General features: G+C 32.7%; 1 protein-coding gene across 1 annotated transcript in view; it reads left to right on the top strand.

Moving 5' to 3' along the window:
• The window catches only part of LRRIQ1 (leucine rich repeats and IQ motif containing 1), a 174,706-nt gene that overhangs the window by 43,072 nt on the left and 109,450 nt on the right, over window positions 1-22,184 (top strand). Inside the window, 4 exon segments of the mRNA XM_019952053.2 lie at window positions 3,761-3,954; window positions 4,475-4,602; window positions 9,610-9,683; window positions 12,987-13,080. Of these exon segments, the coding sequence (XP_019807612.1) occupies window positions 3,761-3,954; window positions 4,475-4,602; window positions 9,610-9,683; window positions 12,987-13,080 (490 nt within the window).

Raw genomic sequence — 22,184 nt, 5'->3', positions numbered from 1 at the left:
ATCAAAAATCATACACACGTGAATTACTCGTTGGTAACATTCATTTTCAGCAAATTTTCCTACAGTTTACTAAGATGGGACATATTTAAAAGCTCATGAAAACATTGCTAAGCAATAGAGCAGGAAATTATATGAAAATGTTTTGATTTCAAAGTTTTAGACTTCCTCATGCTGCAAATGATAAGATTATCTCATTTACAATTCCATCTCCCCCTAATAATTTTGTCAGTTATAATATTTTTGTTCAGTGATTTATAAAAAGATGTGCTTTAATTAATCTATTTTAGGCAATACTAACTCCTCTATAAGAAAATAGAATAAATTAGGATATTTACAATCTTCTTTTTCCAATCTTCTTTTCCCTTCACAATTTTTGTTTTTCACATCAGGATTTATGACATCAAATCAGTATTTATGACTCTATCTTATCTTCTCTAGCAGCATTAGATCTGTATGAAAATGGGTCAATACCAGTCTTTTTTATGACAAACTGCTTCTTTCATCTTCTGCTTGTCTGGATTACATAGTTCATTAACTCTTTTTGCATCTTATTTTTCAAAGAAGGACTAGTGGATGCTATATTCCCTGAATTCTTTCACATTCAAGAGTATCTGTCAGTTGCCTTCATACTTGAATGAAAATATAGCTGTGCATTCTATTTTTAGGTCACATTTTCACTTGGTATTTCATGGACATTGCTTTGTTGCATTTTGATATTGTGTGTTGCTGTGGTTAAACTAGAGGCTAACTTGATTTTACTCCCCCAAAACTGGTTTCTGCCCAGATACCTGAATAACATTTTCTTTGTCCTTGATTAATAAATTTAGCAAGACGTCTTATTGTCAATAAACCCACATAAGTTTTTTTCGTGGAATATAATATCCTTTTCAAACTATAGATTGTTATTTCTTCATTTACGAAAATTTTTGTTTTTTATATATTCGCAAACTTTTTTGGCTTGGTTCTATTTTTCAATCATGGATGATCCATATTTTGATTGACTTTATCTGTTATGTCTATTTTTATTTAATTAATGTAATCTTGCTGCTTTATCTTCTGCTTCTCCACATTTTGTTCTCAGTGTGATTATCTCTTCTTGTGAGCAACTCAATCTTTAGCTCTCTGTCCTGTACAACATTTTTTCTAAGTTATTTATTAGTTCTGTCATGGTGTTATTTTGGTCCATTTGTTTACCTACATCTGTTATTTTAGTATCTTTGAATTCTTGTTACATTAAATTTCTGTAAATGTTCTTCCCTAGCCCAAAACATTTTCAAACATATTTTCTTCTTTCTCATGTTTTCTTCAGAATAGGATCATTACTATATTAGTTATATACTTTGGTGAAGCAGAGTACCCCCAAATTTAGCAATTTAAAACCACAGACATTTATTACCTCCTATTTTCTGTGGATCAGGTATCTGGAATTGCCTTAGTTGGTGGTTCTGGCTCAGGGTCTCTCTTGAGGTTGCAATGAAGCTATCAAACAGGACTGCCATCAATATCAAGGCTCAGTGAGGCTGAAAGATCTACTTTCCATCTCACTTTTCCCCTTAAACCTTTGATCTTAAAATCTAAGAGGTATGCCCCCCTGTCTATGTACAGTGTTCCCACACTTTGGCTATCTAACAAACCCTTCTGATGGATGACAGCATCAGGTTTTCTCATTTTTCTTCAGTTCAATAACCATTTGGTGATGGTGGTGGTCAGGAATAAATACAGAATAACAGTTCTATTCAGTACTTGCTCTGATTTTTTTCAAATATATTGTTTTAAAAAATATTATGCAAGAAGTGCATTCTCATTTAAAAATTTTAAAAATAGAGAAGTATACAATGTAAGCAGTGAAATTTTCTCTCTCTGCTTACCCTGTTCTCTTTCTTATTTTGCAGTAGTAACCACTGTTCACAGTTGCTTACAAATCAATCCAGACCTTGTTCTATGCAATACAATTAATAGATGTGTAGATTGAAAGTCAGGTATATTCAATAGCTAAAAGCCTATGTATGCAACTTAGGTTTTACATACAGTAGTACATCATGGGCATACTTCTATGTCAGACTACTTCATATTGAAGATTATACATACATATTCATTTGATAGATACTCCATAATTTATTTAACTATTCGCTACTGATAGACATTTAACTTTTCTCCATTTCTTTGTTTAAATAGTATGGCAAGGAATTGCTCTATATATTACTTCATAGTTGTGTGTATGTGTGTGTGTTAGTATATAATGGATTCCTAGAAGTAGAAATGCTCAGTCAAAGATTCCTTAGTATCTGAGGCTTGAAATCATGATAATTTCACTAGATTGGAATCTCTGATGGGTTGTTGAATAGGTAAGTGTAACTTCTCTGTATATTGATTGGGATTCATGGTGTCTTAATATCTGAAGTTAGCTGATAAGCTTTATTTAATTCCTCCTAGCCTAACATGTCACACACTGATAGTTGTTTCTTACATATGTAGGCAGCCCTAAGGTGGAAACACGTGTGGCATGTTCGAGGGAACAGCCAGGAGGTCAGCATGTTAGAATGAACCAAGAGAAGGGGACAGTAGCAGAGGATGAGTTCAGAGATAGGGTTTGCATTTTAAGGACTTTGGAGGATCTTCTCTCCATTGTCAAATATCTAAAAATTAGTCTACACTCACTGTCTTCACTTCCACTGCGCTGTGGCTTTCATCCTGTTTACTCCGTGGATGCCTCTAGCAAAAGTCTTCGGCTACTTCACTACTTGTCAGGCAGTGGCCTCTTCATACTCCTTTGCCCACTCTGGCTCACACAGTTGACCATATATAATTTAGTGTAAATAAAAATGCCTTTGATAATTGTAAAGTGTACCTTTACTAATCACTCCCATCATCACAGAATCTCATCTGCCTTTTCCTCTCCCAATTGTTCTGCTTTATGTGCTATTTCCTTTTATTTTTAGCTTTTGTGCCAAATCCTTTACCTTTCTTCAGCATGTAACCTAATATTACACAGGGTAGTAACTACAGAGAACATATGTAGTCCAATATTCAATCTAATAAAATTTTCTAGATTTTTAATATCTTCCATGAAATTTTTATAGACTTCCTCAGCATCTCTTTCCAGTGCTAACTATGATGACTTATTTAAACAACCTTCTCAGTTTTTTTTTTTTATGGCCACTGAGCTATAGTCTAAGGCTCCTCTGATTGTTTTTAGATTGGAATCACATTGATTTTAAGTTTATCTGGGTAAAAAGGAGGCCACTTGTGAAAATCTTATAATACCAGAAGAATATACTAATATTTTATTGGTTTTAATACAGTTGTACCTACTTCATTTGTGAACCTCAGGTAGATATTTCAATGGTAGAAAAATAGCATTCTGCAATTACATTCTGTAATTACATTCTGCAACAATCTTAACGAAGCATTGAAAATTCAAAGACCCTGGAATTGAATTGAAAACTGTTATTTTTTCAATGATTCCTCCCTCTCCCTTGTTCCATTGTCAATTGAAAATAAAACATTCAATGCCCAATGTATGACTTCTAGTATTTTGTTCAATTTGATATATAATTAAGTCATTCAAAAATACATCTCTTAGGCACAAGTTTAAATAATAATACATTTTACACTTACACATTTTTCACCAGGAAATTGGGCTAAGTCTTGTAATTAGGAATATTGGAAATAAAAAGATGCAGTTATTTAGAAAAAAATTGAAACTCTAGAGTCTGGAAGAATGTATGATAAAGTGATCATGGAAATTTTTTTCTTCCAGGTGGCTTAGAATCGTTGAAAAATCTTCAGCAACTAATTGTGGACCATAATCAGTTAATTAGTACAAAAGGTCTTTGTGATACGCCTACCATTATATACCTGGATTGCTCACATAATCATCTTACTGAAGTTGAGGGCATTGAAAACTGTGGATTGCTCCAAATACTGAAGTTACAGGGAAATTATCTAAGTGAGGTAATTGCTTTGAATTAATTGATTTCTGTGATTAACACAGCATTTTTCTTTTGCTAGAAATATCACTCATACATTTTAAAAGCAGTTTTAACTTTTATCCTTTTTACTTATCAGCTGTATTTGATTTCCAGTTTAAACTATTATATACTTTTCACTATTTAAAAAATGTTCAACATAATTACAATATCTTATAAGAAATCTAAGTTAACATTAGTTTTTTATAATACTAAAATAATAAATCATAACTTTTCAGTTATGATTCAGTGTGTAAGTGGGACCAAGTTTATCTGAAATTCTAATTAAAATTTGTCACAAAGTATTAAAAAAATGCTAGCTATGAAAATCATTATTGGAAATTTTATTCATACTAAAATTCTCATAATATTATACTTTGATTTATGATATGCTGTTTACCAGAATATGTCTGTTGTTAGTTTTGGTAGGTTTTATTGTTTTAAATTTGGCTAAATGACAAAAATATTTTGCTTAATATAAGCTAATAACCCAAATTTAAATATAGCTTCCATCCTTAGAGAATCATGTTCTTCTAAGAGAATTGCACTTGGATGATAACAGCATTTCAAGTGTGGAAACATTTTCTTCATATTGGCTGCCTTTACTACAAATCCTGAGTATCTCTCAAAACAGGTAAAAATATAATTTGCTTAATTAAGCTTAAATGCAGTGAATGATTAACATAAATGTGTGATCTTCATAATAAGTAGAAAAGCTGTTAGGTTTTTCCAGTAATTCAAGGAATGTACATTACAATAAATTGGACATAAATTATAAATATAACTTCATAGAATTAAAAAAATTAAAGTGTATTGACATATCCTCAAATTTTAGTAGAATTTTAATTGTCACTTATCTTACTCATTTTGTTTCTTCTCAAAAATGTACTATGGAAATCTCTCAGGGCAGGTTTGTTTATATTTGTAAAGATATAGTTCTTGGAAAATACAGGAGGTAGTTAATTTAATTCAGAAGGATGTCTCATTCTCTCAAATGGTACTTATTAAGTCCTGGAAGAAAGATTTTTAATCTGCTCTCAACTTGCATGTCTTTTTGTAACTGTTAAGATTGATTTAAATTTGATTTCCCTAAGGATATAAAGTAACACTTAAAAAAAAATACCTTAACATTAAGTTGAGATGGGTACCTGCCACAGAAGATCCATTTAAAACCACCAAACATCTGGATCTTTGCAGAGAATAACTGTCTAAAACCAAAACAGGAGCACAATATGTGTATGTCTCCCTCTGCTTAATATTTCATTGAGACCTATTCACCCTAATATGATTAATTTGTTCATCAAAGGCACAAGGAGTAGGGGAAGGGAACTATCTTTAACAAGAAGTTGCTTCTGTGAGTTGTACAGTTCTTGCAAAACAAGTGAACAAGACAGCTCAATGTTAACATATATGTACCTGTCCCCTCCCAAACATAGTTTTCTCTCAATCTCTGTCACAATAGTGCTCACTCTTTGACACTTAGGACACTATATGTCCTAAGTGATTTAACTTCCACCTATTAAACTATTCTACCATTTGACAGATCAAAAACTGAATCTGTATTTTAAAATTCCCTCAAATTATTTTAATCACATCTAAAATATGAAAGTTGATCTGTCTTTAGAAGGATATTTACCCCGAACAGCACTGTCAGATAATACTATTTAAGTAATTTGGGCCATCACAAACTTACTGGATCTTTTCACAGTATTTTTTAGGTAAGAAATACAATTTCAATAGAAATACTCAGCTATGCTTTGGACATATGAAGTAAATCACTCAGTAATTTCACCCAGTAAATCACTCAGTAATTTCAATAGAAATACTCAGCTATGCTTTGGACATATGAAGTAAATCACTCAGTAATTGACATATCTAGTATATTTTATAGAACTAGATCTCAAGCCACATTGATAAGCATAATAATTTTTAAAGAATTTAGAAAATATTTAAATCAAGAACATCTTTTGAGAAATAATGCCTTTATTTCTTTGGACAATTTATGTCATCAAAGAAATATTCTGCTTTTAAAAATTAAAATTAACACTAGCTGATAGACTTTTACCCTATCAATATGATGTGCCTTGTTTCTCATATCAATTTGATATGACCAGGAATTTTATAATAAACTGGACTACTAAAAAAATTTTAGAGTTGATAACAATAACTGGGATACTTAAACCAAATAATCCATATTTATAATTTTGTTTGTTTAGTTTTATAACATTTGGATATTGAGGTGGTGTTTGCCATTTTAGGGGATACAAAACTGAGTACCATATGTCCTGACCCTCAAAAAAACTCTTAGATGTAAAATAACAATTTGTTGAACTTAGCTATATAAAAAAGTGGTGAAATTATTATATAATATATGCTATTTTGAATTTTTAATAATATTGTCACTTATATTTGAAGATATTTTTAATGGGTCTCTCAAAGCTCTTTGCACGAGTAACCTCCTACCATTTTCAGGATGAAAGAATAAGTCCTGAGGACACCAGGGAAATGTGATTGGTAGTAATGAACACATAGAGCAGTGAAATTATTTCCTAAAATCGTAGTGAAAAATTATCTTCAAACTTAGGATTTTTCACCATAAGTTAATATCATTAACTGTAGAAATTACCCATTTTATGTTAAACTTTTACATGTGCATTGACTTTTTAAGAACTATTTTAGGTTTGATAAAACTCAGGGTCAACAGATCTGGGTTTGAATTCTGAATCTACAACTTATCTGTCAGTTGACACTGATTAACTCTTTTCTCACTACCTGATCCTCAGTTTTTTCACTTGTAAAAGGGGTGGTAACACCTACCTTACCTATTTTATGGGATTTTAATGATTACCCAAAAGGAAAATGTATGTCAATACATTTTGAAAACCTGAGAGAATTTTATAAATGTGATATTTGGATTTGTGTGTGGTATGTCTTTTAAATTGTGTGTGTTTTTCTTTTAATTTTTAATAAATATTTTCATCACAAGGAAGAAATTATGTGCCCATATGCTTTTTTCCAACAAATGAAATACATATAAAGAATGATACTTAGTACATATTGTTTGAAATACATGTTTCATCCTGACTTCTGTTTTAAATTTTCATTAGGACATGTGACTGTTTTAAGTTTTTCTCAGCGGAGTTCTAACTGGAAGACTTTCCAGCTTCATAAGCCTTTCTACTTCCAGTGAGACTCTAAGTAGGAGCAGAAAGTGGAAACTATTACCCATTGGCTGCTCATTGTACAAATCTTTTGCTTTTTGTCGTCTTTGAAATTTATATCTTTTTTATGCCCAGGGCTAATGTGACAAGGTCAAATGGTATTAGGTTTTCACTAATGTCCTTTGTCTTTCTGGTTTGAATTTTCTTAGAAAAAATATACACAGAATGTCAGTAAAAGGAAAAGTTCTAGAGGTTAAAATAAAAACGATTCTACTATTAGGTTTCTACCAACCTAGTGGTGAATAAATAGCTAGTTTTCTTGATTAAAATTTCCAAAAAGGAGCATGATTCTAAAAGCATGGTTATCTGAAAAGGCAAAATTTCGATATTATGAAAAATATGTGGTCAAACCAAATATTTCTTCACCTGAAGAAATACTTTATTTTTGCAAAGGGAATTTTTATTTTTAATTGTAAAACTTTATTGGTTATTTTTAGTTAATGTCTTCATATAACCTATATGTTACCAAATATTGCCATATAACTTATTGGTTAAAAACATGAGATATTCTGAAAAAAGAAAAACTCATTATCTATTAATCTTTCAAAATCCATTTAGTAGGAGGGTAAAGATTTAGCATTAGAAATATACTAACGGCAAAAAAGAAATAAGAATTTTCTTTTAATAAATACATTTATTATAATTGTATTTTCACTTAAATAACTTAAATTTCTTACTTGTAGTAATGATCTAGAATGCCTGAATAGGAAATGTCACAAAATTAGGACTTGAATGCACTAATTACGTATTGACAAAGTTTTAAGTTTCTTTTTCAGTGTACATGTGACATTTCAGTAAATTTTTTATTAAAGAGTGTGTGTACAAATAATGAACTGTATATGCAAATGTAATGGCCAATATTTGATCACTTTTTCTTTTATTACCTTGGATTTTTCCCCTGGAAATTGTTTTTAAGAAGCAGTGTTATATAGGTAGTGTAAATAGTAATATTGTACTTAGGATTGGCTACAATCAGAGAGGTCTTCCAGACTCCTTATTTAGTCTGTTTTATCATCAGTTGCATCTTCTGTCTCTCTTCTAATGCAGAACAGGATAATACAGGAGAGGAGTTAATGTCAGTACAAGGGTTGGCTTTGTGCCATGAGGCTTCCAGTCACAGTGTTATCCTGTAAGCTTCTGATCTTAGAATAATAGTGCTTTTTTTTTTCCTACCATGGCAGGGTGTTGGTAGAAATAAAGATGTAAAAATCTCTGCCAGGTAAACTAGGGGGACAATATAAAAAAACCAAGAAAGTAGAAGTGGAAACTAATGCATACTTTTTTTTTCTTTTTTGTACCAGAAATACTCATTTAGTGGAAGTATATTTTGAACATATATGGATCTTCAACATTTATAGAGGGGATTAGTTCAGATTAGTTTTGTATTTGTGATGAGAATATATTTTATACAAAGTAATTTTTATCTTGTTTAAAGATTTAGATGAACTAGCTTAATTTTTATTGCCAAATAGCTAGGGTAATGTGATATTATGTGATAAAGTAAGTGTAAACTTGTCTTGGTTGGAAATGTAAATCAAACTAAAATTAATTTTCCCTTCATAGCTTTTGTTACCAATAAAGTGAGTATTTTCAGTATCACTTATGTTCCTTGTTTGAATATGGGGTCTTAATGACAATTGTATCTTCGAAAATGATAGAAACTTTTAAAAGTAGTAGAAAAGTTTATTATTATTAGAATTTGAACATGCTTGTTTTAATAATGAGTATTAATTTTAAAAATTAGTATATTTCTGCCAAATTTAAGTTATTCTATCAATAGAAAACAATTTCTATTATGTGTTCCTTAAATGCATATTTCCAATTTAAAAATAACCCTAGTGTAACCTTGTGCACTTACAGGACTTATAATACTTTTAATCTAGTAAATGAAACCTTCTTTAAATTAGAAACAAAACTAGTGACTCTAATTAAAGTTATATTGTTAAAAAGTAAAAATACATATTTTTTATGTTTTTACCTCTTAATGGTTTGTTAAATGTTTGAGCCAGAAAAAAAATACATAGAAAATATGAATTCTGTGTAAATTTGGCCATATGCAAAGATACAACAATAACAACAAAAAACCCATTTATTTTTATTTAAGTACCAAGTACACATTAAGCTTCATGATAATTATGATTGATACTAGCAATTCGATGATAACTTCTCTTTAGAAATAAATCTTTCATTATAGAATAAATACTTAAAATCTTATAATTACTGCATTTTTAATAAGTATTGTTAGTAAAGATTATATTATTGTATTCTATTGTGAAAATGCAATTGTATATAGTTATACATTTCTTCCAAATTTATAATTTATAACATTATATAATTGTGTTATATAAATATATATTTACATCAATAATATTAAGAACATTCCAATTTAAAATTTTTATAAATTCCATTTTGGTTTTCAGCTTGACAAAAATCATACCACTTTTTCATTTTGTTTCTTTGGAAAAACTAGATGTCAGCAACAATTGTCTTTCTGGTAAGTTTATAGTAATATATAATTGTTTTTTAAATAATAGGCTTTTGAGTTTCTGTTCCAAGTATGGTAAGGCGTTGTTTTGGGTAGATGAGTTAATGGCATTTACAAATAACATATCTATACAAAATGGTGTAGAGGAGGAAAAATTTCCTCTACCTTCTCAGGCTAAGCCTGAGAATTAAACTGATGTAAGTCAGATAAACAGAAAAAGAGAATACAAGTTATAATTTATTTATTTTTTTTAACATGTACATGGGAGTTCTCACAAGAAAATAAAGACCCCAAGAAGCAATCAGAGTTGAACTTACATAGTGAGCTGGACAAAGAGTAGTAAATTGTGAAAATGTGATGAGGCAGAGGGGCTTGGGCTAAGGTAGTTAATTGGATGGAAAAGTGACTAGGAAACAAAGGCTAGTTTAACAGGTTTGTTTGTATACATATCTCTTGGCCTGGACTTCCTGTCCTTGTGATAAGAATGTCCCTTTGCTTCTGGTATAGGTCGAATATCTTTCACATAGGAATTTAATCTCCTGCTTTGAAGAAAAAGAAGGAAGGTCAGAGGGCCCTTGCATCTGCTCTTTTTTAAGTGCCTTTAACTCAAAATAGTCAAAATGCCAGAATGGCGTACTGAGGTGCCGTGTATTCTAAACTCCTTCAAATGTGTGGTGAAATAATTTAATTAAAAATTTCTCTCCACTTTTAAAATCATATTACTTCCATATCTTTCTGGTAAACCTGGGAAAATGTCAGAATTATATTCTTATTTAAAATTCATATATCTTTTACCTATGAAATGAATAGCCTAATGAAGATAAGTAAACAAACTTGTGTAAGTTGTTGACTCCTAACCAGACATCCATTAAAAGTTTATTAAATTAAAGAATGATGAATTGATTTGGTTAAACAGTCCCTCCCCCCAAATTTCCCCATCTCCATTTTCAGCCAGTCCCCTCATAGAGACAATCACAGTTCTAAATTTGTCACCATAGGTTAAATTTGACTGTTGTACAACTTTGTATTAATGAAATCAAATAGTATTTGCTTGGCATTCATGTGACATTCCACCACATCAGTTGTTCAGTTGTTTGTAAAGGTAGTCTTTTTTTTCTGAAGTGTAGTCCTTTGTATAAATATATTACACTTTTTCCATTATCCTGTTTATTGATATTTTAATTTTTTCCTGTTTGAGGCTACTGTGATTACAAAGTTCCTATGGAAATTCTTGTACAAATATTTTTGTAAACACATGTTTTCAGTTCCTTTGGGTAAATGTTTAGAGTGTAATTACTGGATAATAGAGTAGGTGCATGTTTAACTTTATAAGAAACTGTTAAAACTGTTTTCCAAATAGTTGTAACATTTTATTTCCCCGCTAGTGATGTGTAAGAGTTCCAATCGCTCCATTCTTACAGCGTTTTTAGTATTTCGTTGTGTTATCTCATTATGGTTTTAGTTTGCATTTCCCTGATGGAAAATGATATTGAACCTCTTTGCATGTATTTATTGATGATTTCTGTATATTCTTTTGTGTCTATTCATGTGTCTTACCATTTAAAAAATTTGGTTATTTGCCTTTTATTGATTTCAATAAATTCTTTATATATTCTGGATGAAATTCTTTGTCAGACATGTTTTGTGGATGTTTCTCACAGTCCCTCTTTTACCTATTAATTTTGTTGATGATATCTTTAGATGAGCAGAAGTTTTCAATTTTGGTGAAACTTTATTATTTTTAATAGTTTTTGCTCTCTGTGTCCTTTGTAATATTTTTCTACCTCCAGATTGAGATGATTTTCTATGCTTTCTTACTTTCTTGTAAGAAAGTAAGAAGTCTTATACTTTAAGTTTTTACTTTTAGGTCTGTGATCCACCTCAGATTATTTTTTATGAAAGGTTTGAAGTAGAGGATGAGTTCAATTTTTAATATGGATATTTAGTTAACTGTTCCAGCAACATTTGTTGAACGAACTATTTTCATCATTGAATGACTTTGATGTCTTTGTCAAAAAATTGATTTACATTTTGCCTATGTTGGGATGTGTCCCTATTAACTGATTTTCTCTTAATGATGTCATATTTTCCTATTTCTTTTTATGTCCAATAATTTTTAACTGTATGTTGAACATTGTTCGTAGTACAGTTTGCTGAGTCTGGCTGTTGTTGTCTTCCTTTTAAAGGGTATTAAGTGTAATTCTGGCAGGCAGTTAAAGTATTGGTGGATAATTTTGTTGATGTCAGCCTTAATTTCATTCCCTTCTAGGACAAGTCATTTTAGTTTTCACCTCTCAGTGCATGCCCCTACCCCAGGGCATTGTCTTCACTCCTAATGCATGTTCTTTCTGGATTTTAGCTGAATCTCTGAGCTATTCAGTTGAGTCTCATATGACGGGGCTGAAATTCCAGTGTCTTTCACTGCTGCATGAACTATAATGTCATCATTCGGCTGTTAGCCTGATAGCAGGTTATCTCTGCTAGGTTTTTCAGAGTGTTGCCCTGCCTGTAACTCCTAGCACTCCAAGGACCTGCGGCAAATCCTCACATAGACTTCTTCCCCCAATTTCCTCCCCCGAGCATATGCACACACAGCTTCTTCTCAGAACTTTTCACCATAAATTCCAGCTTCACATCTAAACTTTGCCTCCTCACTCAGCAAAACAGCCTCTTTGCTTGGTTTCCACTTTCTTGCTCTAAGGTAAAATGCATTTAGGCAGAAAACCATTGTGATTGTCAGCTCACCATGTGTGTTTCCCTTTTCTCTGAGTGAGGCTTAAAAACAGGTGCTTTATGTTTATTGCTCAGTTTTATGATTGTTTTCTGTGGGAGAGTAATTCTGGTATAAATTACTCTTAATGTATCCTAGACTGACCTACTATTTTTACTTTTGAAACTATAAATATAATTCTGTTTAGGCATATGTTTAATTTTACCACTATCCTATTACTTTTGATTTTACTTTTTTAGATTTTGTGTTTGCAATTTGGGGCAAACTGCTCTAAGCCCTTTACATACATTATCTCATTTAATCCTCACCCTATGAGATAGAGATGAACCTGAATCATCAAGCAGTTGTATGATTTGCATAAATTCACACAGTGGCTAAATGGTAGAAATATGTATTTTGATAGCAGAGTCTATGTTCTTAATATGGTCTCCTTTTAAAAGCATATCATATTCTGCAAAATAAATATTTTTTGTTTTCTTTCTTTAATAGCTAACCCATAAATAAAATGGTCATTGATTTATGATTATTTTTCTTTATCTGTGATAACTTTCATAATAATTTTTATTGTTTATTTTCTATAGATCTTACAAGTGCCCTAAGGTGGTTTGATGCATGCTTTTCTCTCCATGAATTGTCTCTCACTGGAAACCCACTTCTTCAAGAAATAAACTGGAGGTAAAGAAACAATGTTGCACCCTATGTACATACTTTATTATAGTTGCAGAGAACACAGTTCCATGAAAATTGTTCTGTGTATACTAATTACTTGGGAAAAGTTAATAAAAAATAATTTAAAAGATATTCAAAACAAAACAGTTTTTTAAAAATACTTTAAAAAATATCTTCTACCTAAAATAATTTTTGTACATGTACGAAGTAATGCAAATTTGAAATGATACTTTTGATCCATACCATGGATTATGTGACACTTTTAGTATGATGTCAACTTAGGTTTTGTGTTTATAGAAAAGACATTTGCTGGAAATTACTTTTTTTTTTTTTTGCGGTACGCGGGCCTCTCACTGTTGTGGCCTCTCCCGTTGTGGAGCACAGGCTCCGGACGTGCAGGCTCAGCAGCCATTTGATTTTGTTTTATTTTCTTAACAGAGAAAGTTGGTGTCTGTTAAAGTATGTGTTATAAGTATATATGAATTCATGCCTCTATTTTGAATATTGCAGTACCTAGATGTAAAAGAAAAAAAATTTTTGTGATTTTTTTAAAGCTTTTTTTTAAAAAATTTAATTTTATTTATTTTTGGCTGCATTGGGTCTTCATTGCTGCATGTGGGGTTTCTTTAGTTGAGGCAAGCGGGGACTACTCTTTGTTGCAGTGCGCAGACTTCTCCTTGCAGTGGTTTCTCTTGTTGCGGAGCATGGGCTCTAGGTGCACGGGATTCAGTAGTTGTGGTGCATGGGCTCAGTAGTTGTGGCACATGGGCTTAGCTGCTCCATGGCATGTGGGATCTTCCCGGACCAAGGATCGAACCCGTGTCCCTTGCATTAGCAGGTGGATTCTTACCCACTGAGCCACCAGGGAAGTCACTTGATTTTTTTTTTTAATTTAACTTTTTTTTTCTACAGCAGGTTCTTATTAGTCATCAGTTTTATACACATCAGTGTATACATGTCAACCCCAAACTCCCAATTCATCCCACCACCACCCCTGCCCCCCCGCCACTCCCCCCCCTTGGTGTCCATACGTTTGTTCTCTGCATCTGTGTCTCCATTTCTGCCCTTCAAACCAGTTCATCTGTACCATTTTTCTAGGTTCCACATACATGCATTGATATACGATACTTGTTTTTCTCTTTTGACTTACATCACTCTGTATGACAGTCTCTAGATCCATCCATGTCTCTACAAATGACTCAATTTCATTCCTTTTTATGGCTGAGTAATACTCCATCGTATATATGTACCACATCTTCTTTATCCATTCATCTTTCGATGGGCATTTAGGTTGTTTCCATGTCCTGGCTATTGTAAATAGTGCTGCAATGAACATAGGGGTGCATGTGTCTTTTTGAATTACGGTTTTCTCTGGGTATATGCCCAGTAGTGGGATCGCTGAGTCATATGGTAATTCTATTTTTAGTTTTTTAAGGAACCTCCATACTGTTCTCCATAGTAGCTGTATCAATTTCCCTTCCCACAACAGTGCAAGAGGGTTCCCTTTTCTCCACACCCTCTCCAGCGTTTGCTGTTTGTAGATTTTCTGATGATCCCCATTCAAACTGGTGTGAGGTGATTCCTCATTGCAGTTTTGATTTGCATTTCTCTAATAATTAGTGATGTTGAGCAGCTTTTCATGTGTTTCTTGGCCATCTGTATGTCTTCTTTGGAGAAATGTCTATTTAGGTCTTCTGCCCATTTTTGGATTGGGTTGTTTGCTTTTTTAATATCAACCTGCTTGAGCTGTTTATATATTTTGGAGATTAATCCTTTGTCCGTTGATTCGTTTGCGAATATTTTCTCCCATTCTGAGGGCTGTCTTTTTGTCTTGTTTATGGTTTCCTTTGCTGTGCAAAAGCTTTTAAGTTTCATTAGGTCCCATTTGTTTATTTTTGTTTTTATTTCCATTAATCTAGGAGGTGGATCAGAAAAGATCTTGCTGTGATTTATGTCAAAGAGTGTTCTTCCTGTGTTTTCCTGTAAGAGTTTAATAGTGTCCGGTCTTACATTTAGGTCTCTAATCAATGTTGAGTTTATTTTTGTATATGGTGTTAGAGAGTGTTCTAATTCTATTCTTTTCCATGTAGCTATCCATTTTTCCCAGCACCACTTATTGAAGAGACTGTCTTTTCTCCATTGTATACCCTTGCCTTCTTTGTCATAGATTAGATGACCATAGGTACGTGGGTTTATATCTGGGCTTTTTATGCTATTCCATTGATCGATATTTCTGTTTTTGTGTCAGTACCATATTGTCTCGATTACTGTAGCTTTGTAGTATAGTCTGAAGTCAGGGAGTCTGATTACTCCAGCTCCGGTTTTTTTCCCTCAAGACCGCTTTGGCTATTCGGGGTCTTTTGTGTCTCCATACAAATTTTAAGATTTTTTGTTCTAATTCTGTAAAAAATGCCATTGGTAATTTGGTAGGGATTGCATTGAATCTGTAGATTGCTTAGGTTGGTGGAGTCAGTCATTTTCACAATATTGAATCTTCCAATCCAAGAACATGGTATATGTCTCCATCTGTTTGTATCATCTATAATTTCTTTCATCAGTGTCTTATAGTTTTCTGCATACTGGTCTTTTGTCTCCCTAAGTAGGTTTATTCCTAGGTATTTTATTTCTTTTTGTTGCAACAGTAAATGGGAGTGTTTCCTTAATTTCTCTTTCAGATTTTTCATCATTAGTGTATAGGAATGCAAGAGATTTCTGTGCATTAATTTTGTATCCTGCTACTTTACCAAATTCATTGATTAGCTCTAGTGGTTTTCTGGTGGCATCGTTAGGATTCTCTATATATAGTATCATGTCGTCTGCAAAGACTGACAGTTTTACTTCTTCTTTTCCAGTTTGTATTCCTTTTATTTCTTTCTCTTCTTTGATTGCCATGGCTAGGACTTCCAAAACTATGTTGAATTATAGTGGTGAGAGTGAAAATCCTTGTCTTGTTCCTGATCTTAGAGGAAATGCCTTCAGTTTTTCACCATTGAGAATGATGTTTGCTGTGGGTTTGTTGTATATGGCCTTTATTATGTTGAGGTAGGTTCCCTCTATGCCCACTTTCTGGAGAGTTTTTATCATAAATGGGTGTTGAATTTTGTCAAAAGCTTTTTCTGCATCTATTGAGATAATCATATGATTTTTCTTCTTCAATTTGTTAATATGGTGTTTCACATTGATTGATTTGTGTATACTGAAGAATCCTTGCATCCCTAAGATAAATCCCACTTGATCATGTTGTATGGTCCTTCTAATGTGTTGTTGGATTTTTTTTTTTTTTTTACATTTTTACATGTATATTCATCAGTGATATTGGTCTGTAATTTTCTTTTATGTAGTATCTTTGTCTGGTTTTGGTATCAGGGTGATGGTGGCCTCATAGAATGAGTTTGGGAGTGTTCCTTCCTCTGCAGTTTTTTGGAAGAGTTTGAGAAGGATGGGTGTTAGCTCTTCTCTAAATGTTTGATAGAATTCACCTGTGAAGCCATGTGGTCCTGGAGTTTTGTTTCTTGGAAGATTTTTAATCACAGTTTCAATTTCATTACTTGTGATTAGTCTGTTCATATTTTCTATTTCTTCCTGGTTCAGTCTTGGAAGGTTATACCTTTCTAAGAATTTGTCCATTTCTTCCAGGTTGTCCATTTTATTGGCATAGAGTAACTTGTAGTAGTCTCATAGGATGCTTTGTATTTCTGTGGTATCTGTTGTAACTTCTCCTTTTTCATTTCTAATTTTATTGATTTGAGTCCTCTCCCTCTTTTTCTTGATGAATCTGGCTAATGGTTTATCAATTTTGTTTATCTTCTCAAAGAACCAGCGTTTAGTTTTATTGATTTTTGCTATTGTCTTCTTTGTTTCTATTTCATTTATTTCTGCTCTGATCTTTATGATTTCTTTCCTTCTACTAACTTTGCGTTTTGTTTGTTCTTTTTTCTCTATTTCCTTTAGGTGTAAGGTTAGGTTGTTTATTTGAGATATTTGTTGTTTCTTGAGGTAGGATTGTATTGCCATAAACTTCCCTCTTAGAACTGCTTTTGCCTCATCCCATATGTTTTGGATCATCGTGTTTTCCTTGTAATTTGTCTCTATGTATTTTTAAATTTCCGCTTTGATTTCTTCAGTGATCTCTTGGTTATTTAGTAATGTATTGTTTAGCCTCCATGTGTTTTTTACTTTTTTTTCCCTGCAGTTGATTTCTATTCTCATAATGTTGTAATCAGAAAAGATACTTGATATGATTTCAGTTTTCTTAAATGTACTGAGGCTTGATTTGTGACCCAAGATGTGATCTATCCTGGAGAATGTTCCATGCACACTTGAGAAGAAAGTGTAATCTGCTGTTTTTGGATGAAATGTCCTCTAAATATCAATTAAATCTGTCTTATCTATTGTATCATTTAAAGCTTTTGTTTCCTTATTAATTTTCTGTTTGGATGATCTCCCCATTGGTGTAATTGAGGTGTTAAACTCCCCCATTATTATTGTGTTACTGTTGATTTTCTCTTTTATAGCTGGTAGCAGTTGCCTTATGTATTGAGGTGCTCCTATGTTGGGTGCATATATATTTGTAATTGTTATAGCTTCTTCTTGGATTGATCCCTTAATCATTATGTTGTGTCCTTCCTTGTCTCTTTTAACATTCTTTATTTTAAAGTCCATTTTACCTGACATGAGTATTGCTACTCCAGCTTTCTTTTGATTTCCATTTGCATGGAATATCTTTTTCCATCCCCTCACTGTCACTCTGTATGTATCTCTAGGTCTGAAGTGGGTCTCTTGTAGACAGCATATATATGGGTCTTGTTTTTGTATCCATTTAGCGAGCCTGTGTCTTTTGGTTGGAGCATTTAATCCATTCCCGTTTAAGGTAATTATCAATATGTATGTTCCTATGACCATTTTCTTTATTGTTTTGAGTTTGTTTCTGTAGGTCCTTTTCTTCTCTTGTGTTTCCCACTTAGAGGAGTTCCTTTAGCATTTGCTGTAGAGCTGGTTTGGTGGTGCTGAATTCTTTTAGCTTTTGCTTGTCTGTAAAACTTTTGATTTCTCTATCGTATCTGAATGAGATCCTTGCCGGGTAGAGTAATCTTGGTGGTAGGTTCTTCCCTTTCATCACTTTAGATATATCATGCCACTCCCTTCTGGCTTGTAGAGTTTCTGCTGAGAAATCAGCTGTTAACCTTATGGGAGTTCCCTTGTATGTTATTTGTCGTTTTTCCCTTGCTGCTTTAAATAATTTTTCTTTTTCTTTAATTTTTGCCAATTTGATTACTATGTGTCTTGGAGTGTTTCTCCATGGGTTTATCCTGTATGGGACTCTCTGCACTTCCTTGACTGGGTAGCTATTTCCTTTCCCATGTTAGGGAAGTTTTCGACTATAATCTCTTCTAATATTTTCTCAGGTCCTTTCTCTCCCTCTTCTCCTTCTGGGACCCATATAATGCAAATGTTGTTGCGTTTAATGTTGTCCCAGAGGTCTCTTAGTCTGTCTTCATTTCTTTTCATTCTTTTTTCTTTATTTTCTTCCGCAGCAGTGAATTCCACCATTCTGTCTTCCAGGTCACTTATCCGTTCTTCTGCCTCAGTTATTCTGCTATTGATTCCTTCTAGTGTAGTTTATTTCAGTTATTTTATTGTTCATCTCTGTTTGTTTGTTCTTTAAATCTTCTAGGTCTTTGTTAAACATTCTTGCGTCTTCTCGATTTTTGCCTCTATTCTTTTTCTGAGTTCCTGGATCATCTTCACTCTCATTATTCTGAATTCTTTTTCTGGAAGGTTGCCTATCTTCACTTCATTTAGTTGTTTTTCTGGGGTTTTATCTTGTTCCTTCATCTGGTATATAGCCCTCTGCCTTTTCATCTTGTCTGTCTTTCTGTGAATCTGGTTTTTGCTCCACAGGCTGCAGGATTGTAATTCTTCTTGCTTCTGCTCTGTGATTTTTTTTTTAATGAATTTTCTTTTTAAAAAAATTCTCTAATCTGAAACTCTGAAATTATGCTAACACCATTTTCCCCAAGTTAAGCTTCATCTTTTGTATAATCACATTTTTTGAAGTAATTTACATATAATAAAATTTATCAATTTTGAGTATCAGTTTATGAGTATGAATATTGTGTAAAAAACACCACAATCAAGTTATTGAATATTTTTATCACCTTGAAAAATTACCTTATGCCCCTGGGTGGTCAGTCCCCTCTTCCAATTGTTAAAAATGTCTCTCCACTGTCTTATTACTCTCACTGTTTCTGATGAGAAGTCTGTGAACATTCATGTCTTCATTCCTCTGTCTCTGAGTACTTTTAAGATTTTCTCTTCATCAGTGGTCTTCAGCAATTTGATTATAATGTGATTTGGTTGCTTTTATATAAATTTACTCTGCTTAGGATTTTTTTTTTATTGGCTTAAGTTTTTTTTATTTAATGTATAGTTGATTTACCGTGTTGTGTTAGTTGCAGGTGTACAGCAGAATGATTCAGTTATGTGTGAGTATGAGTATTCTTTTCAGATGTTTTTCTATTATGGGTTATTACAAGTTATTGAATATAGTTCCCTTTCTTATACAGTAAGTCCTTAATGTTTATCTACTTTATACATAGTAGTGTGTACCTATTTATCCCAAACTCCTCATTTATACCTCCCCCTTGTCTTTCTTCTTTGGGAACCATAAGTTTGTCTTCTATGTCTGTGAGTCTATTTCTGTGTTGTAAATAAGTTCATTTGTATCATTTTTTTTATTCCACATATAAGTGATATCATGTGATATTTGTCTTTCTCTGTCTGACTTACTTCACTTAATATGATAATCTCTAGGTCCATCCAGGTTTAGGATTTACTGAACTTCTCAGATACAGTGAATTTATAGTTTCCATAAAATTTTGAAAATTGTTGGCTAGTAATTTTCAAATATTTTGTTCTATCTTATCCTACTAGGACTCTAACTTCATCAGTATTAGACCACTTGATATATCCCAGAAGTCTCTATTGCTCTGTTCTTATATTTATTATACTTTTTTTCTGCCTGTATTTCAGTCTTACTGGTTATTGCTATGTCTTCAAATTCTCTGATATTTTCTTCCTGTATAGCTCCTGTGCTGTTTAATCCCATCTAGACTGTTTTTCAGTTCAGATCAGATATTATGATTTTCATTTCGAGATGTTTCCTTTATTTTTTAACATTTACAATTTCTCTCCTAATCATGGTCATATATTCCTGAATCACCTTGAACATATGGATAATATTTATAATAGCTGTTTTAACACCCTTGTCTGTTAATTTCATCATCTCTATCATTTTGAGGTCTATTTTTATTGATTTTTTTTTTTTATGATTCTGGGTCATATTTTCCTACTTTTTGCATGCCCAGTCAATTTTGGTTGTAGTCTGGACATTTAAAATTTTATACTTGTTGATTTCTTAATTTTGTTTTTTTTTCTTTAAATAACATATATTTTGCTTCTCACGTGCAGCAGCTACATTACTTGGAATTAGTGAGATACTTTCAAAACTTCCTTTTAAGTTCTGTTAGGGAAGTCTCAAAGAAATCTTCAGACTAGTGCTAATTTAGCCCCACTACTATGGTACCAACTTTCTGAGCATTCTGCCCAATGTCTCTTATATGTATCCTTTCAACTTTGGCTGATGAGAATTATTCCCATCCTCATGTGAGTTCCTGTAATTTTTCTGCCTTTTGCTTCCTACTTGTTCTTTCCCTTGGCTTTAAGTGGTTTTTCTCTCACACATCCTCAGACTCATTTACCAGGTCTAGGTGAATTAAATCCCAGTATGCTGAAAAACTTTGCATATATCCACTTTGGAATTTTCTAGTACTGGTGATGTTTATGGCCTGAACTCTTATCTCTTTTTATGTCCAGCAGCATGCATTTGTTAGATGGTTTAATATGATTTATTGTACATTTGACATTTGTATCATATCAGGTCATGGATACATCAAGGCAGAACAAGCCAAAATGGACAGGGCTTGTAGCCTAATTTCGCAAGGTGTGTTTGGCAACATGCTAAGTGTAGGGAAAGGCAACCATTTACTAAAATTCAGGTAGGAAAATCTATTTCAGGATCTTAAGTTTGGATCAAGTCAGAAAGTCTTATCAATTTGACCAGGTAGTAAAAATAATTTATGAATACAATATAGATAGGGAGAAATGAATAACTGAATAAAAGGTTGTTGTGACATCCAGTCCTAGGGCAGAAACAGTTGACTCTTTCCCCTGATTTGGTTTCCCTGTGATGTGTGGCCATAGCCAGGAAGATCCTTGTTTTTCTGAGTACTTCAGAGGAATATAAGATATCTTACAGAAGAACCAATGATCTGATTATGTTTAAAATTCCTTTACCTGACTTAATCTACCTGTAGAAAAAGATAAGAGAGTCTAGGGAGTAGTCGCTGTTCCCTCCCTTGTCTAAGGTCACTGCAAACCTGTGACATTCTCTTTCTAGATGTATTGGTTTCTTGAATTTGTTAATTGACGTTTAGTTAAGAAAACAGTAGCATTTTTACACCAAGTCAAACACCTGTGTGATTTGCTACTCATTGATGAGTATCACAGAGGAGTTATTATCTTTTTGCCAGAAAATCTATTTTTCTTTCTTTTTTCTTTAAAGCTCAGTTTCCACATAAATTTCTAATGTTACAGTGTTCTTTAGGGAAACCTGGTATGTTTCCACATGTTTTAGAACAGAACCTGTCAACTTCTAATTTAGAAACATCTGTTTCTAAGTGCAATTTAAGCTGTATAGCATGGAGGAAAGAGTATAACCCAGTGCAGTGGTTCTTAAAGGTGTATCCCCCAGACCAGCAGCTTCGTCATCACTTGGAAACCTGTTAGAAATGCAAAATCTTGAACACTGTCCAGATCCACTGAATCAGAAGATAGCAGATGATCCCCAGTAATCTGTGTTTTATCAAGCCCTTTGTGTGATTCAGTGTGCACTAAAGTTTGGAAATCATTGTGTTTTTAAACAAGGACATCTTCCTCCTGCCCCGTGTTTTGTGATCCTGGGCAAGTAACTTAACTTTTCTGTGTCTCTGAATCTTCATTAGTAAAATGAGGATAAAAATGGTACCTATCTTATGGTATAGCCATTAGAC

This window comes from Tursiops truncatus, chromosome 11 (assembly GCF_011762595.2).
Source record: "Tursiops truncatus isolate mTurTru1 chromosome 11, mTurTru1.mat.Y, whole genome shotgun sequence".
NCBI lineage: Eukaryota > Metazoa > Chordata > Mammalia > Artiodactyla > Delphinidae > Tursiops > Tursiops truncatus.
The sequence above is the reverse complement of the archived record's forward strand: the minus strand, read 5'-3'. Positions and strand labels throughout refer to the sequence as shown.